Source organism: Diuraphis noxia, unplaced genomic scaffold (genome assembly GCF_037042655.1).
Source record: "Diuraphis noxia isolate RWA-SAM2 unplaced genomic scaffold, SU_Dnox_SAM2 contig0002, whole genome shotgun sequence".
NCBI classification, from domain to species: domain Eukaryota; kingdom Metazoa; phylum Arthropoda; class Insecta; order Hemiptera; family Aphididae; genus Diuraphis; species Diuraphis noxia.
The window spans coordinates 59,954,196-59,978,335 of NW_028301712.1; the positions used below are offsets into that span (position 1 = coordinate 59,954,196).

The 24,140-nt window shown below is 27.5% G+C and overlaps 1 protein-coding gene across 1 annotated transcript in view; it reads left to right on the forward strand.

Moving 5' to 3' along the window:
• Cow (Proteoglycan Cow) overlaps positions 1–24,140 on the forward strand; it is a 37,477-nt gene that overhangs the window by 7,165 nt on the left and 6,172 nt on the right. The window contains exons 2-3 of the mRNA XM_015509456.2: positions 22,126–22,195; positions 23,793–24,078. Coding sequence (XP_015364942.1) covers positions 22,126–22,195; positions 23,793–24,078 — 356 coding nt within the window. The remainder of the gene's footprint in view (positions 1–22,125; positions 22,196–23,792; positions 24,079–24,140) is intronic.

Sequence of the window (24,140 nt, forward strand, 5' to 3'; positions counted from 1 at the left end):
CGTGCTATATGACTATTGGACTGTTTTTGATTTTTTTTTCCATAAATTATTTCAATACATTGACATATGTATCTTTTATACCTATACATATATTAACAAAGAAATTAATTTGAGTAAGCTTATTACTGATGAAACGAATGGAACGCAAGTTTGGACAGTTTTTTATTGGGATGGAAGTAATGGTCTTATATTCTGACTATGTATAAAAGTAAGAGGTTAAACGTTAGGTATAGTATAAAATATCTAAATAGTCTTAGTGGAAAAATTAGAAAATCGAACCAATTCGATATAAAGAAAAGATGAGGAGGATATAGTTTCTTGGCTAACTTTCAAAAACAGTGGAATTGGACTCATTTATATCCTTCGTTTTACTTTTACCAGATTAATGGTATATTATACTGTAGTAAATCTACGTTTTATTTCTAAACCTCTCATTTTTTCTTCTAAACTGAATAAGCAAATGCTAATTAAAAGATAAAATATTTAAAAAAAATTGATTTTATTCTTCGATATTTTGAAATTAAGTAATATTTCCGGTAATATTCGTAATCACTTACTAATAAACTTGAAACTCAAAGAAAATGTTAAAGTTAAATAAGTTTTAAGTTAATTGTAACTTCTATATAATATTGATTTGCGTATTTTAAAATAAAATAACAAAAAATACACTATGTCTGGCTGATTAGTAATTAAATAAATGTATTATCTATTTTTAAAATTATACGATTAACAGAGTTTAGAAAAGGAATACAGCCATACAGGTGCCAAACCAAGTTATTTTTATCCTCCTAGTTATCTTGGAAAAGTAATTTGTTTGTATTTATCTTTTAGTTGTACGAGTACTGTAGAATGATCTTACGCTACGTTACGGAGATTATTTCGATAAATTTAAGTTATATTACTACTGGTAAACATTTTTTCTCTAAATAATTTATTGTAAATATAAAAATATATATAATATATATTGTGTATATATGGTAACGTATTTAATATATAAATAATAAAACATGTACTATTGAAAGACCTCGTCCCTAGTCTTGTCTCTCTGAAATATTATTAAATCTAATAAATCATTAATATATTAGACACGAGATTAGACATTATAGTAATAGATAATAATACATAATATCAATTCTTTTCTTGTGTATAATATTAATAACCATTAAGTATAAAAAGACGTTTCGGGTACTTTCTTTTATAAAGTTTTTGTAGTAGGTATTTTATATTTCGATATTCAAATGTTTGTGACTATTGCAGGGGTGGATTTAGGGTTGTAAAACAGGGGGGCTAAATCCCTATGAAAATTACAAACAAAATTCTTTCTTTTAGTTATAACCTATATTTGTTTTATATAGGTTATTATATTATAAACATATTTTTGGATTTTTAATACAATATTAATAAAATATATATATATATATATATATATATATATATATATTCAATAGTAATATTTTGTCATAAGATTTAAAATATAGTCATACAAATAACATTACATAATATTACAATTTTAATTTTCTTGGATTTTAGCAAACTCATCAAGAATTTTTTCTTGGTTTAAGTTGTTCAGTAAATCTTTTTCAATGTTTAGTATTGCCAAATTATCAAAACAATTTTGTTCCATTCTTGATCTCAGCCTGGTTTTTATCTCTTCATAGCAGAAAAGGAACGCTCACAAGTAGGTGTAGTAACCGGTAATATTAATGCTACTTTTAACATTTTTCTTAAATTTGGTAGTACTGATTCATTAGCAATGTTTATTAGTTCATCAAAATCCTATTCTTCTTTTGATATGCAATTTTTTGCCAAGACACTGTCTTGTAGTAAAACAAAATTCGCGTGTAATCATTTAGCCTTATTCTTTTTAGATTTAGTACTTAATTATTTCATAATAGTTTTAGTTCTAAGATTGTCTTTTGTAAAAATATGTAATATTAGTGGATTTCTATATTTCTCATAGAAGAAGTATAGTTGATGTAGCGTCGATTGTCATTACTAATAGTCTATAGGTAGATAGGCAATAGATATATTTATATATAATCTTAGGATCTACAAAATCTTCTTCAATATATTTTTAAATTTGTTTCATAAAAGATTATATAAATATTCTACGGTTAATATAGTATTTTTGAATGCGAAAATTAATGATTATTTGATATTTCCTAATTTTTAATAAAATTTTTACTTGCATCTTGCGTTTAAGTAAATTTTTAACCCATTTTTAACACAATTCTATCCGATTGTCTCCTATAAATAATATATGAAGCATGCGTTTATTTGGTAGAACCATCTGTGTACCTACACTATCAATATTGCACTCATTTTTTCTTGTGCGTTGTTATTGAATATTGATTTTATTTTTTAGAAAAGGAGTAAGGATATAATATTTTTTGAAAAAAAACTGCAAAAAGATAAAATGTTTCCATTGTAATCATGTAGTCGATAATAAAATAACATATTTGAAAAAAGTATCATGACAAATAGTTTTATTTTAAAAAATTGAAAGCCTTACTTCTGAAAGTAAAAGAAGAAGAAATATTCTATGCTACATGAATTGTATTTCGCATGGTAGACACTGTTTTATTTTTCCCTAGAGTATTTTGCTCGACCACTTTTTGAATGTATTCTAGAACCATCCGCTATTGTGTTTTTTCTATCCTTATTATGTATAGTATATTGAGTCGTTATCATCTCTCATGAAATTTGAGAAAGGAAAATATAACAATCGGATGATTTGAATGGAAATGAATGAACATCTTTTTTATGTACTCTCGAATAGTATTTTGTTGTTGACGTATGACAACCTTTGTGTTTTCACTTTGGTGACTATTAGTGAGCTGAAAATACCAAGGTAAAAACTCGTCTTGACAATTATTTGATTGTTTTTGCCATTATTCCCGACAATGAAATACGTGTTAAAACTTGGGTATTACTATAAAACTTAAAACATTTAGTACCTACAGTTATAACAGTATGATGACGGAATGATATGTTTTATTTTGCTATGGATCAGTTGGTTGTTTCTTATAGTAGGCGCTGTAGGTGTCTAATAAGTAATAACATATTATAATACTTTATTATATACGATAAGACGTACTGAAGCTGCAGGTGGTTTGATATATACTTAATATAATACACACTATCCATTCATTATAATTATATAAATGTATTCTATTGGTCGAAGTAGGTATTATATTGTAGAAGATTATGAATTATATTGTGGATCCCGTCGTGAACTATAGTTAAATTAAGAAAAATTGGTAAAGTTCACGATCATGATTTTTTTCAAATTTTGTTTTGAATTAATATCTGCGTGTTATGTTTATTTGCCTGTATGTATACACTGTACATAATATGCCATAAATTCAACTCAATTATTAAGCAGTTATGAATTTTTCAAAAATTATGTAACAATAAAAATTAATTAATGATTGATTGTAGTTGTAACTACTAACTAGTAATATTCTGAGTAATATTATATGACTTAGAATTAATACCTATACTTATTGCATTTTGTAGGTTTATAATTAATTGTCTTTGATGTATAACGATACGTTAATGATGATTCCAAAATTCAATCAATAATTCTTAAGATAATTATTTTTAAATGTATATATTTTAATATAGGCACATGTTGCTTTATAGACGTTCTATAAAATTAAAATAAGACAATTCTTTGAATTTAATCATTATTACAATCTACCCTACAAAATTTCTGTGTTAATATTAATGCTCATCGTATTAATGATTTACGGCAAAGGCCAGTAACTCAGAAGTATATTCAATTAAAAAAGAGATAAAATAAGCTCTTCACTCAAATTAAATAAAAATGTCTTTTTTTATTTTTTATAAATTTTTATTACATAATAAGTGTTATTAAAAATTATACAAAGTTTAGTTATGACATAAATTGTAAGTAAAATGGTTTAAATATATAATAAATAATAATTTTTGTATTTAAACGAATTGAATAATACTAGAGTGGGTAAGTTTCATCTCTTCGAACATTATGGATATTTAATAGAGCAACAGCTACATAATACTTTTGGTACCTACCTATGTATGATTTCTAATTATTAAGCGTATACGGTATATAATATGTATAATGTATATAATACCGCTCATTTAATGAAAAAATTTCAAAATTAAAATAAAGTCCAAAGAATTATTTTATTATAAAATCACTTGTTAATTTTTTTTGAAATATTCGATACAAAGATTAAAAAATATTACAATACAAAAAAAAAACATATTTTTCAGAAGAGTATCGTGATTAAGATTAATTCGAGATTGATTTATATTCGGTTTTATAAATTATAAAACTGAATTGTAGTTTCGTTTGACAAACTGATAAAAATTATCAAATTAATAGGTATTCGTTCAATTAAGTCAAAATCAGCTTTAGAGAATTCTGTGTCATTTCCTGTGATCACCATCTCTACTGGAAAGCAAATAATCGATACAACACTAATATAACACCATCATAATCCGCTTTATTTACGAATGGGATACGTGAGTTATCTATGTACATAACATGTATTATATGATGGTATTAGTAATTTGCTCATACGAAAAATACTCAGATAAATAGCCGAGTATAATTTTGTAGGATATGTTTTGCAATGTTCTGGAGTGTTTTTTGTTGCTAACAATCGTTAATTAACTTGTATTCATCTAATTCAAGTGAAATATAAATATTGATATTTTAAAATAAGCTACATTACCTAACTTATATACGCTATAATAATAATTATACACATTAAATGTGCATAGGTAAATGGATAAGTTATTTGTGTTAAATGTTTAGAATGTAACTTATTTTTTTCTCAATATAATTTTCTTTTTTGCCTCAGTTCTAGTTAATCTTTGGCCGTCGTCCAAGTCGTTGTATTTGCCTTGCTGGTTGACTATAGATATATATTATATACTATTAAAACTATTTTACGTTATTTAGTACATTCTACAGTATACTTTTTTATTTTTTAATGAAGTCGCAAATTTGAAATAAGTATTTCATATTTTTATATTATTTAATATTTACTTATTGATGTTCAAGACGAATTAATTTAATTTATAACTGATTTCTTAATCGTTGAAATATTTTAACTAAGAACATAAATTCTAATTAGAGATTTGCTGAAATTTTGGAATGCATTGCTTTTAAATTATTATTAAATACTCATTGTACATAAATAATCCCATACCTTTGACATAAAAATATATGTTTGAATTCATTGAAGGAATCTATTAAATAAGTACAATTGATGATAATACAAATATATATCGTGTATCAAAACTCTCTTCTTATCATCAAATATTGTTATTTATTTTGATATTCAGAACGATTAAATTATAAAGCTCTTCAAACAGTTGACGCTACTCGAATTTACTAGAGGTAAACAAATTTAATTTGTAAATAAACAATTTGTAAATATACAATGACCATTTAATCATGAATTCAAGTATTTAATAATGATCAATTGTTGTTGTTTTAAAATATCTTTCATGCCCCTTTACTAAAATATATAATTTTAACAAAATGATCAACAACATTATATACCTACGATAATTTACGATATATATTTACACATATATACATATTAAACATCTTTCTCTCATACATTCTCTTCCTGAAAAATAACATAAGCCTATATTTCTTAGGGTATTTTATTATATTAATATTGCAATAAGTTTTTTTTTCTGTAGAACCCAGTGCCTAAAGTCATTGTTTATAAATACTATTAAATATAATCATTAGTACTGCGATATGTTATACAAAGTAGTTATCATAATTTACTAATATTTTTTTTATGTTATACTATTACTAACTGTGTTATAAGTCAATACCAACGTATCGTAAAACGATGAATATCGCGCGGTTCGTGGTATAAATAGTTAATAAAACTAATCTTTATATTTGTGTAAAAAATGTATTCTGTAAATAAGTAAACATGTAAGCTTAATGGGGAAAAGCCCCCAAGAATTAAATTGTTTAAATTAGGTTGGTACAACAAAATAATTGAAATCGTTATTTTTTATTGGGATACCCAATAAAAATTTAAAAAAATAACTAAATTATTGGAAACGAACGGAATAACCTGTGCGATCGGCAATAGTAATTAAAATGTTCCTACTGTTTGTTTTCGTTAGCATATTCATTATTCAATACAATTTAGTTTATTTTAATTTTATATAAAATATGCTTGTATAAATAGCACTTAAAACTCAAAATTAGCAAAATAGCACTAAAAATCATAAATATGCAAAAATTATCAAAATAAAATTTCGTATATGACAGAAGTTCGAAACAATTTTGTATCTTACTCTGAATGTCCTAAGACCAACCAATAAAAATATGCATTTGCTAGAACTTCCGAGCCCTGGTTATTAGACTACGAATAAATTTTATATTAAATAGTCTTCAACGTTCTGCAAGGGTAAGTAGGTCAAGTACCTAGGTTAGTGATATTTGTATAATTGTGAGCTAAATGGGGAATGCCTAAAACAAAACAAGCAAATCTCGAAAATATCTGTTAAACTCGTTCCAGTTGATCAGAATTAGAAACAGTCTAAGGATCCTAGATTACAGATCCGTATTCTAAAATAGGACGAACTAAAGTACAATTTAATGATTTCAGCGATTTAGATAGCTTGAAGTCTTTGGATAGACATAGACGCATTATGATCCCTAAAACTTTAAATGCTCTATTATTGGAAATCAATACAATATGAAGACTTGGGCCAAGGGTTACAGATTGTTTAAAACAAAGACCAATTAGATTATCAACACGTACAATTTTTATACCTGAGATATAGTAGTCATAAAGTGTAAGAGTACGATAACGAGTGATCATCATGACGTGACATTTTCAGACCTACTTTAAAGATTCGTATACAATCAGCAGCTGAGTTTATTTCCTTAAAGAGCTTCATGTCATGTGCGAAACATAACAGTTTAAACTTGAAATTTTGACAAAATTTATTTAATTGAAATGTTGACAAAATGTATTTAATTGAAAATTTACAAATTATTATTTAATTTTTTTAAATATATAAAATGGTTAATTTTAATAGCTAATGATTGGAAATTCAAAATAAGGTTCCACGTAAGTAGTTAATTGTGTAATAAAAAAAATATACAAACACAGTTTTTCTTATGGTTATTTTAAGTTCAAATTTATACGAAATCACATGTTAAATAACCATGAATTACAATTTCAAGAATATACTTGGGTACTTGAAATTTCTAGAGTAAACTTTATATTCTGTTTTTAATAGTTAATCTCGTTAATATGTCTTACATTAATACTTTATAATAAATTGTATAATTGTATATACTTCGAATGACTGAGTGAGTACATGATGAATCTGATTTGATTAATTTGGAATTTATTTTATAGGTACCTACATGTTTTGTTGAAAAAACAACAATAATATAATTAATATAGTATAACATATTATCCTAGACTGACAAACCGTCTCTGTTCAGAATCATTTTTCTTATTATATCATTGAATTTAAATTTAATACTACTCATTACGGCGACCCACTTGTAAACTACTATACAGCAGAGCGACAACCACTTACCCGATTTTTTTATAATTGTATTAATAACATTACTATTTTGGAGTTAAAATCATTAAATTAGTCATCTAATGGTGCTTACATATGATACTAGTAACAATGTTCGTCTTTAAATTATAATTTATTTTGTGTGAGCTTATAGATTAAGTTTGTTTTAATCTTATAAACCAGATTTCATACATTTTATACACAAGTTTACGTTGATATTCCTTTGACTTTCACAAATCAAGACTCTTTTTAATCACTATAGGATCTTATCTCTAGCTATCCACGGCTTCTATATACATGTAACAATCGTATGTGTATTCCTATTGTATCTATTATTATTAGTGATGTTAAAATACGGTTTTTTTTTTATTATTTCGTATTTATACTTGTATTAAACTTTGTACAATACTGTTATTTTTAAATATGGTATAATATTTTTTTGTATTATAACGAATTATACGCATTTATACGGTATAAAATCCTGTATTAAAAGATGTGAAAATTTCAAATGACATAAAATGTATACTTGATTACTCAACCATTGTTCATTTCCCACTTGAAAATTGAATATTATTAATACAAAAAAATAAAAAATAAATATATATATATATTTAATTTATATATATATATAAATTAAATTCAAAAGGTAATTACAAAGTCAACAAGTAAAGTAATAATTAACAATTTTAATAAACATTAATGACTCTTTTTCTAAATTATAAATAAAATAAATGTTTAATTTAAAAAAAAAATAATATTAAATACTAAATAGTAATAGTAACAATTTCGACTTTAACAAACATAAATTAATAAAATTAATACTTTTTTTTGTTAAAAACTCATGTAAAAGTTGATATCAATGTGGCAATGTATACAAAGTAAACAGTTTAGGTTACCTATTACTTATAAGTTATTAGGTATATTATTGACCCACACGACGACTGAAAAGAAAATGGTGTTAAGAAAATGGATTTACTAAATGAATAAATTAAAATTATACAAAAAAAAAAATTAAAAATTATTAATAAACAAATAGGTAATGTTTTCTCTGGATGGCTTCTTCCCTCACGTTTTCATGTCATAAAAATAAAATAAAATATTGTATCACATATTCTTATTGTGCCCAAGGGTACAGATTATATATTTCTTGTTGAAAAAAAAGGTATTATTGAATTAGTATTATTTACACTAGTATTATCATAACAATTAAACAATTTAATTATTAGCTCTATAGTTTCATTGATTGCTTATGGTTGTATTTAAATTTTTAAGCAATTTATAGCCTATGAATATGAAAAATATTAAAGTTTTAAAAATTCTCAGAACAGTTCAAAACAAAAAGTATTGTAAAAAACAAATGAGAGAACTAGAACTTAATGTTCTTATTTAAGTTTAGAAATAGGTCAATTCACCTGTTAAAGATTAGTGGTTAATGGTTATAATGGTTATACAACACAAAAATGGAATTGATTAAATCAAATCTTATGTTGTACGTTTGTAAGACGGATACAACACTTACGAGTGTGACGTCCTCCTAAAGTGTTATAATATATATATAGTATATACTAATACCATTGAGTATAATACTGGACGATACTGTCAAGCGTATTGGATCATCAACTGACATGTACCTACCTACCTATAATAGGATTCGTAAGTGGACGGCGTCCGTCCGCCGGATTATCTTTGAGAATATATAAAGATAATGAAATGCACATATAAATATATTATTAATATATTAGTAATGATAATAGATAATAATAATAACAACAACAAAACCCTCGTCCGTCGCTTAAAGACATAATAAAACTTCAAACCCCCCCCCCTCATATCCATTCGAACCAGCTCGTGACGGATAGGTGGAGAAGCGGCGCCACTGTTGTAACGGTTAGTCGATGGCGATTTTCGAACGACGCGGCGGCAAGGCGAGCTGTAGTCTTCGGCGACGACTGCGATATGTGACGCGTATAATAACATACCTACGAAGAAGCATTTAATGCGGGGGCAGTGGCGACGGCGGAAAGGAAAATATTATATAGAGGAAAGAAAGAATAAAAAAACTATGTTCCAAACGAAGAGAGGAGGACGGTCTTTGGATTTATTACACACATTTAAACGTCGGCGGTCGTACTGTCGTCGTTGTCGGTCTATTGGAGACGACGCGCCGCTATACGACGGTCGGACGGCAGGCAGTGGCGGCAGTGGCTTCGGGTCGAGCGCTTGCGCGTGTGTGCCTGATGTGTGTGCATTATAAACGTCGGGCGCCGCTGTTGTGTGTGCCGCCGACGTAGCGTGTTTATACGGCGTGCGGCGCCTGTCCGCTGTCTCACTGTTCCCCGGTCGTAACGTCGTCGTCTCGGTTAGGTCTGTGTATGTACATAAGCGTCTATCCTTCCTCTCGCCTCACCCTGCATCGTCTACTGCTGCCGCCACCGTCGCGATCGTTTACTCTCTATCGTCGTCGTCAACCCTCGCTACGAGTCCCGATTCTCCCCTCGCCACGACTCACCCCCCCCCCCCAACACATTCAGTCCCGCCACTACCTTATTATATTTTAACCTTCGCGATCCCGTCCACGCGATACGGCGCGACGACACCCGCCGAACGTCCGGGTAATAATAATACATTATAATATTATTATTATTATTGTTGTTGTTGGACGTATTGTTAGTGTTGTGCTTAATAGGGTTTGACACCGTATACGTCTCGCCCATCCGTCTCGGCGGTGTTTTCGCGGAAGTGGTAGGTACGCGTGATGTGCACTTAAGCGGCTGAAGCGGTGTCCTCACTCGTCGTGCACGATTTTTTCAGATAATCCCGCTGCACGATCATCTCGAAGCACAGTTTTTTTCTAAAAAATGTTGCCGTGTGTTTCATCCAACGCTTTTCCCTGGTGTTCCTTGGGTGAGATACGATATAAATCTTGGCGCGGGATTATAATATTTAAAGATAATGGGGTAAGAAGGGTTATAAAATGACCGTGTGCCATTGAACAGAAAAATCTATACGTTCTCGTATACCTATACGCATTTAATAATTAATTGTTATGATGATCATAAAATAAAACCATTATTCTAGGTAAAGTAGGTAAGTAGTCTGAATTGGTAGTTAGGTTTCGTAGAATATGTTTGATATTATTATTGCAGGTTAGGTTAGGTACTAATTAGTAATTACTAATGTCTAATACAGAACAATAGATATTTTAGATTCATTTTTTAAATGTTTTGTTAATTATTGTTCTTATTAGAAAAAACTAGATTTAACAAGTAGGTATACAACATTAGTACCTAATACAAATCGTATTTACTAATTTCTAATAGTAAAAAATTACAATGGCTCTAAGATTTAGCTATTTTACCATTTTTACCACATTATTGGTAAATTTACCGATATTTTTTTTACGTAAATTCTCCATCTCTAATAATAATTAATAATTGTATGGACTCTTACATCAGCCACATATTTTACCTATAATTAAATTAAATTAAGTTGTCAGTTAATGTTTTATTTAATTCAGCAACTGCGTGAATTTGTTATATTTATTTATTTGTTATTATTCCTGTTTACATGATAATATGTGTATCTAAAATTAACAATATTAAAATTGCTTGTGGCTTATATAATATTGAATAAAGTATTTAAACATAATTAGGTAGTGGCTTGGCGTGGCGCGTTGGCTGCTACCAATCGCGGAATGCGACTAGGAGTATAATAGTAACGGCCACAGCTACTAGCTTCCGGATGGGTGACCACCCGGGTTCATAGTAGTTAAAAACCTTGCCACACATACACGTGTTTGCTACCTATCCCGTAACAACCGTTAAAACAACCTACCGTACCAATAACCTTACCCCTACAACAGCTAATGGCCTTAGTCGTCGGGCTTAAGATCAATAAAAAAAAATAAAAATAATAGGTAATTGGATTATGTATTTTATCAAAAAAACAAAAATAATGCAGGTAAATACTAAAAACATTTTTAATTTATTAAAGTATATGACGATTTTTTACTATGATAAGGCTTAAAAATGTAGATAACCAACTTCCGAAACTCTGATGGTAAAAATTAATTTCATATAACTGTAATGAATGGTATATACATAAAATAAATTCATCCAAATTATCAAATGTATATTTTAGAACCTATATTAGGTCCATTTCGAACCACAATATTTTTCTACTAGTTCTTTAAAATATTTAGAACTTAACTTAAAGTTGAGTGTAAAATACTAAAATGAGGTTTCAAATAAAATATATGTATGAGTCAATTTCTTTAAAACTTTCAGACAAGTCACAAATACCTATTATAAGTTAAGTTATAATTATAAATTATATCAACAATTGTGTGTATAAAACTAAAACTTTTGTTTGTAAAATGTTTATACTTTTGGAATTACAAAAAGTAATTTGAACTTTGAAGACTATTAAAAAAGTTTGCACATTTATAAATTATTTCAAATATAGTTAAGGGCACTAACTATGAATCAATGCCGATAACATATTTATAGTTTATATTTAATAAATAATAATTATGGCATTAATGTTTTAAATTTTGGATTTCCTTGAATAGGTACTATTCAGAGGAAATAATTGTGAACATTTACTATTAAATAATTGTTTAAATTAAAAGGAAAATATTAGATTTTATTTTTCGACTCAGTATATGTCAAAACATATCTTCGTGATATTAAAACTATGTTAACATAATATAGCATAGGTAAACCAATTTTATTTAAATGTTGATATTATACGGGGTTATTATTATTTTAAGAATATATGTGGACATTAAATAATATATCTTAATGTGTAAAAATGTCATAATAATAAATGTAGTTATGAATTAAACTTTAAATATACCTACTTAGAATTTTTACTGTTATTTATTTTTTTAAATCAAAAAACTATTAAACAAAGATAATTGTTAAAAATGATTTAATGAATACGTCTACGGTCTACAAACTTTGAGTTTTTAAAGAATCAATAAAATAACTAAGAATTCAATAAATTACACCTTTTATAAAAATGTAGTTCATTTTTTATTGATATTTAATGGTTTTTTTAAACTTACAAATCCTAGCCATACTAATGACTTACGAAGTGGTTGAAGAAACTGTATGGATAATCACCTTATTTTATAAAATCTTAGTCTTCATCTATCCAGTAAAAATTATGTATTTTATTATGCACAAGTTTGTAATCCCGAGTACATAATACGCTTGAGTACTTGCACACTTTTCAATATTTTTATTAATTATCCGAATTTTTCGAAACATGTAAAAAAAATGTATAAGTGATAATGTACAAAGAGAGAAAAAATACTGTCTGCGTCAGTTTCTCGTCTGGCTATATGTGTGTTGAACGTGATGTGCGTTTCAATACATTACAATGCGTATACCTACAACAACATTATAAGGTCGTCGTCATACATGATATAATAAATATACTTTATTCTTCTGGAGGAGGTTCAACACGTTTTTATCAGTGACACAGAGATTTCTTTATGTAATAAGTTAATACAAAAAAAATGTGTTTAAAAACCCCATGGGAAAAATCAAACATTAATTATTCCACATTTATGATATCGTGTGTGCCAGCTGCCAGTTCCAGAGTCTATACCTGTCATCCTTTTTGTTTGTACCACATCATGAATATTATATACCTATTGTTGCTGCGTTCCTTCGCCATCGCCGCTGTCATATATACGTCTCTTCGCACACAGCGTATAAACAGCAGTTCTTTACCACAGGTATGTCTGTAATATTATATGTATATATATTAAAAGCCATGAGGTAGGTTAGGTTAATAATAATACAATAGGTACTATATATATATAATTATTATCTACACAGGCATATATGACAAGACGATTGCACAAATATTCGATTACTTTGCCAATAAACTCCTGGTATACCTACAGACTGATATAATATGTATATTCCTTTCTAAAGATTTCCTTTTTTTATATTGACTTTCCGGAACGCCCGAATATTTTTTGAATAAGCATTTTACATTATTTTTATCTAATTTATCTTACTCGTATTAAACCTTATAAAACAGAATACTTACTTAAATGCAATTTTCCATCTTTGTGTTTTTACGTTGTCTATCTCCCTCTCTCCATCGCTCTATATAATATCATAACATGATATTATTTAAAGTGACTTATTAACTATAGTATGTTATACGTATTGAAGCAAAGCTCTGAATTTTCAATTTATTAATATCGTTAACATATTTTGAAACAAAATCGGTTGACAATAGTCTATTGTTATGCACATACGACACACATGTCTTGAACATTCATCATTGGGCCATTAAAACTAATACATTATTTGTATATTAATATTTGTACATTTTCGAACATTAAAAGTCAATATTTCATTAATCCTTCATGTGACGGTGAAGCGTATGTTGTATAATTTATAGCCACTTTTCAGTTGTGAATACAGATTTGCCTGAGTGATACCTTGTACAGGGTGTTACAAAAGTACAGGCTTATTCTTAGTATATTCTTAGAAAATCAATGCATTTAGATATATTTTTTTCACAGATAGAAAGATTTTATGCAATTCATTTTTTTTTTTAAATTTCGGAATAGCAATTTCCATAATCATATTAAAATTGAACAAGTTGAAGCAAACAAAGTTGTTGACTTCGTTCGAAAAATATCTAATTAGCAATATTTAAAATTGAATGATTTATAATCAACCTCCATAGGACGTGATTTTTTAAATAATAATTTGTAAGTATCTAATTATTAGTGGAGCAAATGTATTAATCACAACATTATAACAAGAGGATACCTCAATATTACCGGTTTCCGAAATTTGAGAAATTAAACTTATATGATAATATAATGTACGATGGTTCTTGACAATCTGTACCTACACTTAATTCCTATACATAGCTTTGCTGCAGATTGTCTATACAATTTTAACTATTCTGAGAGTAATACTTCACCGTGTCCGTGTGATCGTGTAGGTACTAGCTGAGTTAATCTCATTTTTAAAAAGCAAAACAAAATAGGTACAAGTTGAAGAAAATTCGCAAGGTTGATTAAGTTAAGTATGTGATTCGTGTTTTACTAACATTTAGCTATGGCCCCCACACGAACATGTTCAGTGGAACCCATTATCTTCTTGAAAAATAAATAAAATAACTGTTAAATATATATTATTCTTACGAAGTCAACTACTTAGTTTGCATTAATTTATTGATTAAATGGTTTTTCAGTGATGGTTATATGCTAATAATGCAGTTGAAGCTACATCTATAGTGAGCCAACTTTTTGTGGGTTCCTCTGTCCCTATGCAATCGATTCCACACTTTTTGACTTAAACTACGTATAAATAATTAACTAGATATTCGTTTACAAATTGATTATTTAGCATTTAAATTCGAAGTATTCCTAAAATATTTTAATTCTAAATATTAAATTTTAATTATATGCTGTAATTCAGGAAAGTAAAAACTAAAAAAATAGTAACGAAAAAGATTGTAAAAATATAATTATTATTATAATGACACAAATTTCTCTTAAAATGAAAATTGATATAAAATTACGTAAAAAAAATGATTACCAATGTAATACGAGTATGTAGATTGATATTATTCCTGTTCCCTAGTATATAATAAAATAAACTGCGTTAAGTACCAATATTATACTACTTCAACTTTTTTTATACAATTTTCTACTGTAACAAAGTTTTCAGTCTTTTTTCCCTGAAATTAAGTAAGTATATGTGTTTATTATGAATGTAGGTTAAAAGTTTATAACTATTTTTAATTACTTAAAACGAATTAAGGAATGAAATTGTTATCCTAGTTTATTAAAATTATATACTAAGGTACCTAATACAGGTTGTAAATAAAAAAAAGACTATTTAAATAAATTACCTATTGTATATTTTAGGTATATATACGAATAAGACTGATTAGTAAATCCATCAATATTACATTTAAATTTTATGAACAAAAAAAATAACTATCGGTTGTAAAATATGCAAAACTAAATTAAAATTAAGGTCAATTATAAACATGTTTTGTACACATTTATTTTTATAAAAAGAATATGAACAATTGATATAAAAATATGATAATTCTTTGATCGGTTCGCGGTAAGGAAAGATTGCCAATCATTTTTGCAACCTAGGAAGGCCTATTGATTTTATTATTCCTTTAGATTTTTAGTTTTAATGTCGCATTTTTTTTATTATAATATTATTCTACGCATTAATATATTGTTTTTGAGTTATAATAAATTAGTAAACTTCATTTTAGTTTTGTATTGATTTGTTATTGATATACGTATTTAACAATTTAGTTTTATTTCAGTAAAGTAATTTAATATAACTATAGGTATTCTTATTTTAATTTGGGAGCAAATTATTATTAAATCAATGATACACGGATACTAATTTTATATGCTATCCTTTTTTAAGTAATAATTTATTGTTGCCATTTGTATGTATTTACCTTTTGCGCTTATATAGTAGTTTCAAAGTTTCAATGCCTTGTTAACAAACAAAATTAAATGCTATATTACAGAAATAATACAATGCAACTACTTACCTACAATTTAGATACATAATTAATTATTATTATTTATTAGAGGTCTCATAAAGATTTAAGTTTAACAAATCTAGGATTTAATTTTAAGTGCTATATAAAAATTGCGATACTTTGGTAATGCCAGAATTAAAAATCCCATTAAAATAAATCATAAAAAATTGAAGTTGTACCGTACAGGTTAAAAATACAAAGATCGGGTGTTGAGAACTCTTTCTACTCTTCCCCTGAGCCAAAATTGAAAATTCATGGTTATACTATTACCTATTTGTACAACATTTTTAAACCTTCTTAAAATTAAAAATTTGAACTTAGTGAAGGTCAAAAGAAAAAATTATCCTCATTTTTGTTAGAATCGAAAACAAACGAATCTTACCAAAAATTTATTTCGGACGTTATTTAATTCATGCTGCGGCCTAAAGATATAAGCTGTATCCTACACTAATAATAGTGATAACAAACGTACATATTACACTAGTACTTTGATACTATTAGTCTAATTTTGTCTAGTAATTATTATGTTTTTGTAACTTGTAATATAAAATCTCAAAATCATAAATAATACAAAGTTTACATATTTAAAAATATTATTAAACAAGTTATTACTACTTACTAGTGTACATTGGCATTCAGCGTGCAAAATTTAAATATTATTTAAGTCCTTAAGAAATATTAACTCATATTAATAACAATAAAAAAATATATATTTTTGTTTATTTTAAACCCGATTACTGGTTTCTAATGTCTATCAAAATATACTTAAATTACATTAATTGTATTATATTTAAATGGTAGTAATTAAAAATACTACTATATTCAAAAAAAGTTTATTTAATTAGTTAAATTTAATAGGATTGGTAAATAAAGATAATATTTTATTCTTATTTTTTTTTCATTATATTTCATGATATAGTAGACAATTAATATACAGACTAACTTAGTTATAATACTTTTTGCAGTTTATAAATTTTATTGTACGATGGTCGTGCCTATTGTTAGAACTATTCGAGAGGAAAAATGCGATTAATTATATCACAGTCATTATATCAAATGCGTTTGATCAAATATAATTTAATTACATTATATCCGTCTCGATTGAGTTATAATAGTTTTCAAGCGCATCAATGATATTATTCGCTTCTTGATTTTAATTTCTAAGGGTATTATAGTTGTTGAAAATGATTATATATCATAGGTTCTTCATCTATATAAAAATATATATAATACATTATTGTACTTAACGAAAAAAAAAATTATAAGTGTTTAATACTAAGCTATATCAAGTACCATAGTTAAAATATTAATCCCATGTAATTTATTGTTATTCAATATTAAAACTTACATCGTATATTGTATATCATCAATGAAATTGAATACATTTTCTTGTACAGCATAAATATTTTACTGAATAACTTAATTATTTAAAAATATGCAAATGCATATTACATTATTTAAAGTTTCCGAATTTGTTGTATTGTAATAATTGTATTGATTTTCTTAGCATTATCTCATTTTAATCTTAGAATATCTCATACTGTTTCAGAATAGTTTATAGTGACCCGTGAACTGTGATGAAGTACTATTCTTTATTTTATTTATATCGATTTCTTTATTTTGTACTGAATTTTTCAAAGCATTTTGTACAATACGGAATTTCGTGTACGGGTTATTTAAAAATTATTATAGGGATCATAAACAATATTTTCCTGGTCGAAGTTGTTTGAGTCCTTGAAGATTTAAAAGTAATAAGTTGAATACATTATTGTGCAAAACTTAATATTTATGATTATTAAATAATTGCCGTAATAAATTATGCATACGGAAATAGCTGGTATCCGTAATAAGTAATAAGATAATAATATTATTTGACTTGTATGTGCATACAAAGAACATATTTTTCAAGACTTCAATCTGAAAGTCCTGTGTTATAATTTATATTATACTGTCTACTATATGGCTTTTGAGTAATATTTGTAGTACATATTATTATAATATTGTATGACAGTTATGTACATAAGTTCAGTTAGTTCGAATTTTGTTGGTCGTGCATTAAATTCACAAACGTATTGTATAAAAATATGTGTGTGTGTGTAGGTGTGGGTGTATCTTCGGAGAGACGGCGATTTCTCGCGGCTTATCTAATTATGTAAATTCGATTCACTTCGAGTATACAATAACGCTCGACGGGGTGTAAACGTTTGCGTCCCGATATGAAGTGTGTAACACTTGTGTGTTGTGTATAATATACTATATATACTCAATACTTATATATACACACATACTCGCGCGCGCGCGCACATAGCATTATACAGGGTCGTGCAGGAGACTAGTATATAGTATATGCAAGCATAACATATATATATATATACATAGGTATTTCGGGGTATATTGACGTTACCAAACACAACACTCCCCCTGACCACCGATTCCTCACACACAGTTGCGTCGGTATACATTATAATTTATAATAACATTGTGTTGTGAGGGTGGAAAAAAATCATATTTTTCTCGCGTGGTCGTCCCAACTGTACATGGTGAACGATAGTTCATCAATAATGGATGTCGAACGATAATGGTAAATGGGGTAATCGCCAGGTGTGGGCGCATAAAATCCGTTTGGGTGCAGCGCGGGGTCGTCGGGGTTGAGGGTTGAATGCTGTTTTTGGAGGCCAATATTGGACGGACACGTAACGTGGCGGCGTTGGCGCAATATGAAACAGCGGCGGCGACGTCGTCGTCGTAGTCGTCGTCGTATAGTAGTAGTAGTGGTGATGGTGGTGGTGGTGGTGGCGGAGGTGGTAGTATTATAGTGGTAGTATACTGGTAGTATAAAAATCAATACACCGCTGACATGGATTGCCGGCTCCGCGTCCGTTTGCTCGGGGGAGGTGCGGGACATCGCCACGAGCCCCTCCACCCCACCACATCATCTTCAACCCTATCGTCCTCTCGGCAACTTGTACTCTTTATATGTGGCTTTACCCATTTACGCACAACACACACGCACATTCGTATACACACTAAACACAGTATTTTCATCATCAACATTCTTAGCTTTTACTTTTGTACGATTTACCCCCTCGCGGTTATAGTATAACAACGATATGCTCTTTCTGCCGGTGTAATATAATTGTAATTTCAGTAACTTATATCTCCTGTGCGTTTATGTGTATATGAGTAATATTAAACACATATAATGTTGTAATTAAAAATATAATGTATAATATATTATAATATAATAATATAATATAATATAATAGGTAACCGCCGTCGAGTGTCGCGTTATTATTATCATAATATGGCACGCGAAAAAAATCTCTCGACTACGCGATGACGGTGGATGATTTAATCACTTATGAAATATTATAATATTATTTTTACTACACGATGCGACAAAATAAAATACGTAAAATGTGTGGAAAAAATAAAACTATTAAAAACTATCGTTTGGCTTCTCACAGATGCATGCATTGGCGCAGTGTGTAGGTATACGTTATTATTAAAATGTATGCGAAAAATTAAACGTAACGTTACTGATACACGTTTTTCTCGATTTGTTTATTTATCATATATAATATAGGGGCGTGTGTCTGTGTGCGTGCTTGTGAATTATATAAATGTGTAAATACTGTAAATGCAGATTTTCCCGGTTAACCTTCAAATGATGATCACTCTTGATCGACGCTATAATTTGTGATTAACCACAAATCATCGATGATATTGAAAATAGGATTTTCGATTATATATTGTGATTTAGAATTTATGGCGTCAGATACTCGGCGGTACTCAGCTGAGATAGTATGCGCGAGCCCTGCGTATCGCACAGTTGTAGAGTATAATATGTGTGTACATATATATATAGAGAGAGATATACCTATATGGTTGGGCTTTATTTTAAAAGCGTCTGCTGTAATGTAACGTTATTATAAACGGTAACCGCGATCCTTGTATATGTATAGGTGCGTTTGCGCAATGTGTAAGTGTAATACGTGTGGATAAGCGACATTCAAATTAAATTATATTCGTGTAATCGTGTGCACACACGAGTGGGTAGGTTTATTAGCAGTAAGTCCTAACTATAATAGGTATATAATATATATATATAGCATTAGCAATATTATTTATATGTACATCATATAGTTTTGGATTACTCATATATATATATATATATATATATATTATGCTCTTAGGTTTAAACCTTCAACTATATAGCAATGCGTGAATTTTCGAAACGTTCGTGGATGTTTATCCTTGATGAGGTTTTGTTTGAGCTTTAATTTGCATTTTTAATCTTCACATCGTATAATCGATCTATACATTTATAATATTTAGTGACGATGAGTGTATAAAATGGTTTCGTCAAACATAACAATTTTAAAGCACAATAACCATAGACTATAGGCAATTATATATCAAATATAAAAGGGTCATTAATCCGTATCAATGTATCATCAATGTAAATTGCATTAGAATTGTAAATGAAATTTGAATATTGCTGTTGTCTTGTGAAACGTAATAATATACATTGTTATTGTTAATACGGTTTTAATTTGTATAGCTACGTTTAGCAGTTTACTTAGGTACTCTATTCATATTATGATAGTGTGGAAAAATTACAGAAATTATAGTATTGATATAGTTACATGCGTGTAAGTAATCACTTTATAAGTATACAAACAGGGTATACCTAATAATTATTACTGTTTAAAACACGATTCTAATTTAATTCATATTTTAAATTTTAATAACTAACCAGTAACGTGATTTAATTTAATTGTTAATATAATAAACATTGTCGTTTTAACTTACAAGAAAAGTGGACTAATTGCCAAACATTTTAATTCATAAACAAAAATTACTAAATATTATAAGACAGTGATGTATTTTAAATAATATCTCGGGTAGGGGAAGGTCGAAACCGGGACCCCCTCGTAAATACATCACTGATATAAGATATACAATTCAAAATATAAATCTTGATAAAATACTATAAAAAATGATTTCTACGTTTACGGCCTATACTCATTTAAATGTTTAGATCATTTAATCATTATTAGCATTTAGCATTAATTACTTACTTATATTATATTACCTACTGAGATATTGAAATACTAGAAAACTAATTAAATCCACAAGGTTTTAAAAAGAAATGCAATAATTAGGTATTTTATTCAAAATACAAAATTTGTTTATTACTCCAGTATAATTTCAAAATCAAACAATTTATATACCTACTCAGACTAAATGCAAATTTCTAGTATGGAGTAGGTGCCTAAAATTGAATATTTTCTTATAGTTTTTTTTAAACAGATTTAGTTATTACTACCAATACATCTTTATTTTTTAAATTAATTATGTGATAATAATATTAATTTCTATGTATCATCAGTCATCAGTTCATCACTAATCGTTCATTGTTTTGTGATTATATTAAGATCGCTTTTAAGTTATAAATTTTAATTAACATTTGATAAAATAAACATTTTAATCTATTTAAAATTAATTTTTTTATAAACATTAATGTTAAGTCAGGAATTAATTATGATACTTGATAATTAATAAAATTAATTTTTAGCTTTTATAATTAATAATTATGGTTTTGAATATTTTAACATAATGTAAAGCAGTAAAACTGTGAAATTTAAACAACATGGATTAAGTATTAACGGGTACTATACGTAACGTACATATCCTATCCTTATACTTCACATTGACTGACATGCAGACATTTCTTATAGAAACAAATTGCTTATTTTACAACCATCCAAATAAAAAATGAGCGATGATGAAAAAAAGTGTTTATTTAAACCGATATAGAAAACTTGTAAAATGAAAAAATAGACTGGTTATTTATTCAATAATTGAAAATGTAAACATTGAATAAAATATGGAAACTTTTATTATGATTCTCAACGCAGCTTAATTAATAGTTTTATATTTTAAAAATTGATCAGCAAATAAATAATTATAAATAATTGTTTACAGGAAAATCCAAAGCCTGCCAATGATATCGGCAAGTTTGGAGAAAAAAAGAGATGGATTCATGATCCAAATAGTAAGTGTCAATCTTAATTTATTAGTTTATTATCCTTTGGATGTTTAATTTACTATGTGCTCTTAAAATATTTAGTCTTGTTTATAACATTATTTTATATAATACAATATATAGGTTGATCAAGCATTTTCGAATTTGCATTTAAATAGTATTATGACAGGAGAAGTATTACATTTGTTCAAAAAATATAATCTCCAGAGTATAATAAAAGATATTTACGACTGTAAACGAAATGGGGTATGTATGTATACATTCTCCATGTTAGAATTAAAACTGTTAGACCATTTCATAAGATTGAAATAGTTATAGCCTTGTAGTTCTTCATAACTTGGAAGTCTTCTCGGGTATTGAATTTGTGTATGTATGTCTTGTAGGGTGTGGCGCGTTATCGGTACACAGTATGTATACTTCATACTTTTTTTGAAACATTATTATTTATATAAAAATGGGTGCGGTTCTAATATGTCTTCCATTTTGACAGGTTAAGAAGCTAAGCGTAGGTAGCTACTGAAAATGCTTATACTTCAGTTATGGGGTATCGACCAAGTTCGTGATATAGTATTATCAGAAAACACGAGATACACAACGGTTTTAGATCACGGAAATATCAAAATATACCTACTCGAAAATATACATTGGTTTCTTTAATTTAATTTGAAAATGTAAATTCTCTTGCTATTTTATAAAATTGATTTTCATTGAAATGTATCCAAGTTCTTTGAATTTTTTCGTATAACTTTTGTGGAATACAATACTTTTATTTACAATTAAAAAAACGCGTGATTGCCCATTCAATTTTTCACTTTAGTAATTATTAGTATTATTTAACAATAATACATAAAATAGTTACTATTCTAAATACTTAATGAATTTTTAATCATTATTATTATTTATATTACTTATAACTTATAAATACTATATTTAATATTTGATGATGGTTCCCTATAGTTGATTATTATAATTCAAATATTAAGTTTTTACGGTTGACTCATAACTTAACGTAATTTTATTACAAACCTGGTCTCTTATTTTAGCTATAATTACTTATTTTATTTGCATTTATTGTATGGTATGCTTTAATTTTGATTTCTCATCATTGTATTATCTACTTATATTAATAATACATCAGTAACGAAATGAGTTACCACTATATTTCTATTAATTATAATATATATATGTATGTATACGTATATACTTATTCAATTGACATGCTACTCTATTTTATGGTTCTTATTGAATTTATTTACTGCTATATACTGCTAGATGAGATTATATTGGATTGGCTCGAACCCAGAAAAGTTTCAATTTAGAAACTGTCGTTGAGATCAAGTAATATAATGTTACGGTCGTAAGGAAAGTGCTTTTTGATATGTACAAGATGCATACAAATTTACGATTTTTTTATTTTCTTTGATAATAACGGTAGAAAATATTGCAAACATCTGATTTTAAAATTATAGATTCGCAAAATAATTTTTACAGTTTTTTTCCCCGAACCTGTAAAAACTTTGATTGTTAAGTTTGTATAAGAAGTATATTATATCGGTTTTTAAGCTATTTATATATTTTACTAATCGAACTCGATATTTTAATTTAGGTGATCTTTGCACACCTCTGCGTTGCAAAAAAAAAGAACTCTGTCTACTTGAAGATGCATATACAGCAGTTTGTGTGAGCAAAAAGGAGATTCACAAGAATGGCGATGTGATTATAAGTCGAGAGAAATTTATGGCTGAAGAAGCAGCAAGAAAGAAAGCTCTCGAAGAGGCTTTAGCTGAAGATGAGGATGATGAAGACGATGGTGATGATATTGAAGAAGACGAGGAAGACGATGATGATATATTCTATGATAGTGGCATCAGCAGTTCATTATCAACAAATAAGTAAATTAGTTAAAGTTACATTAATTATATTATAGATATTAAAAAATACGTTATTTATATAA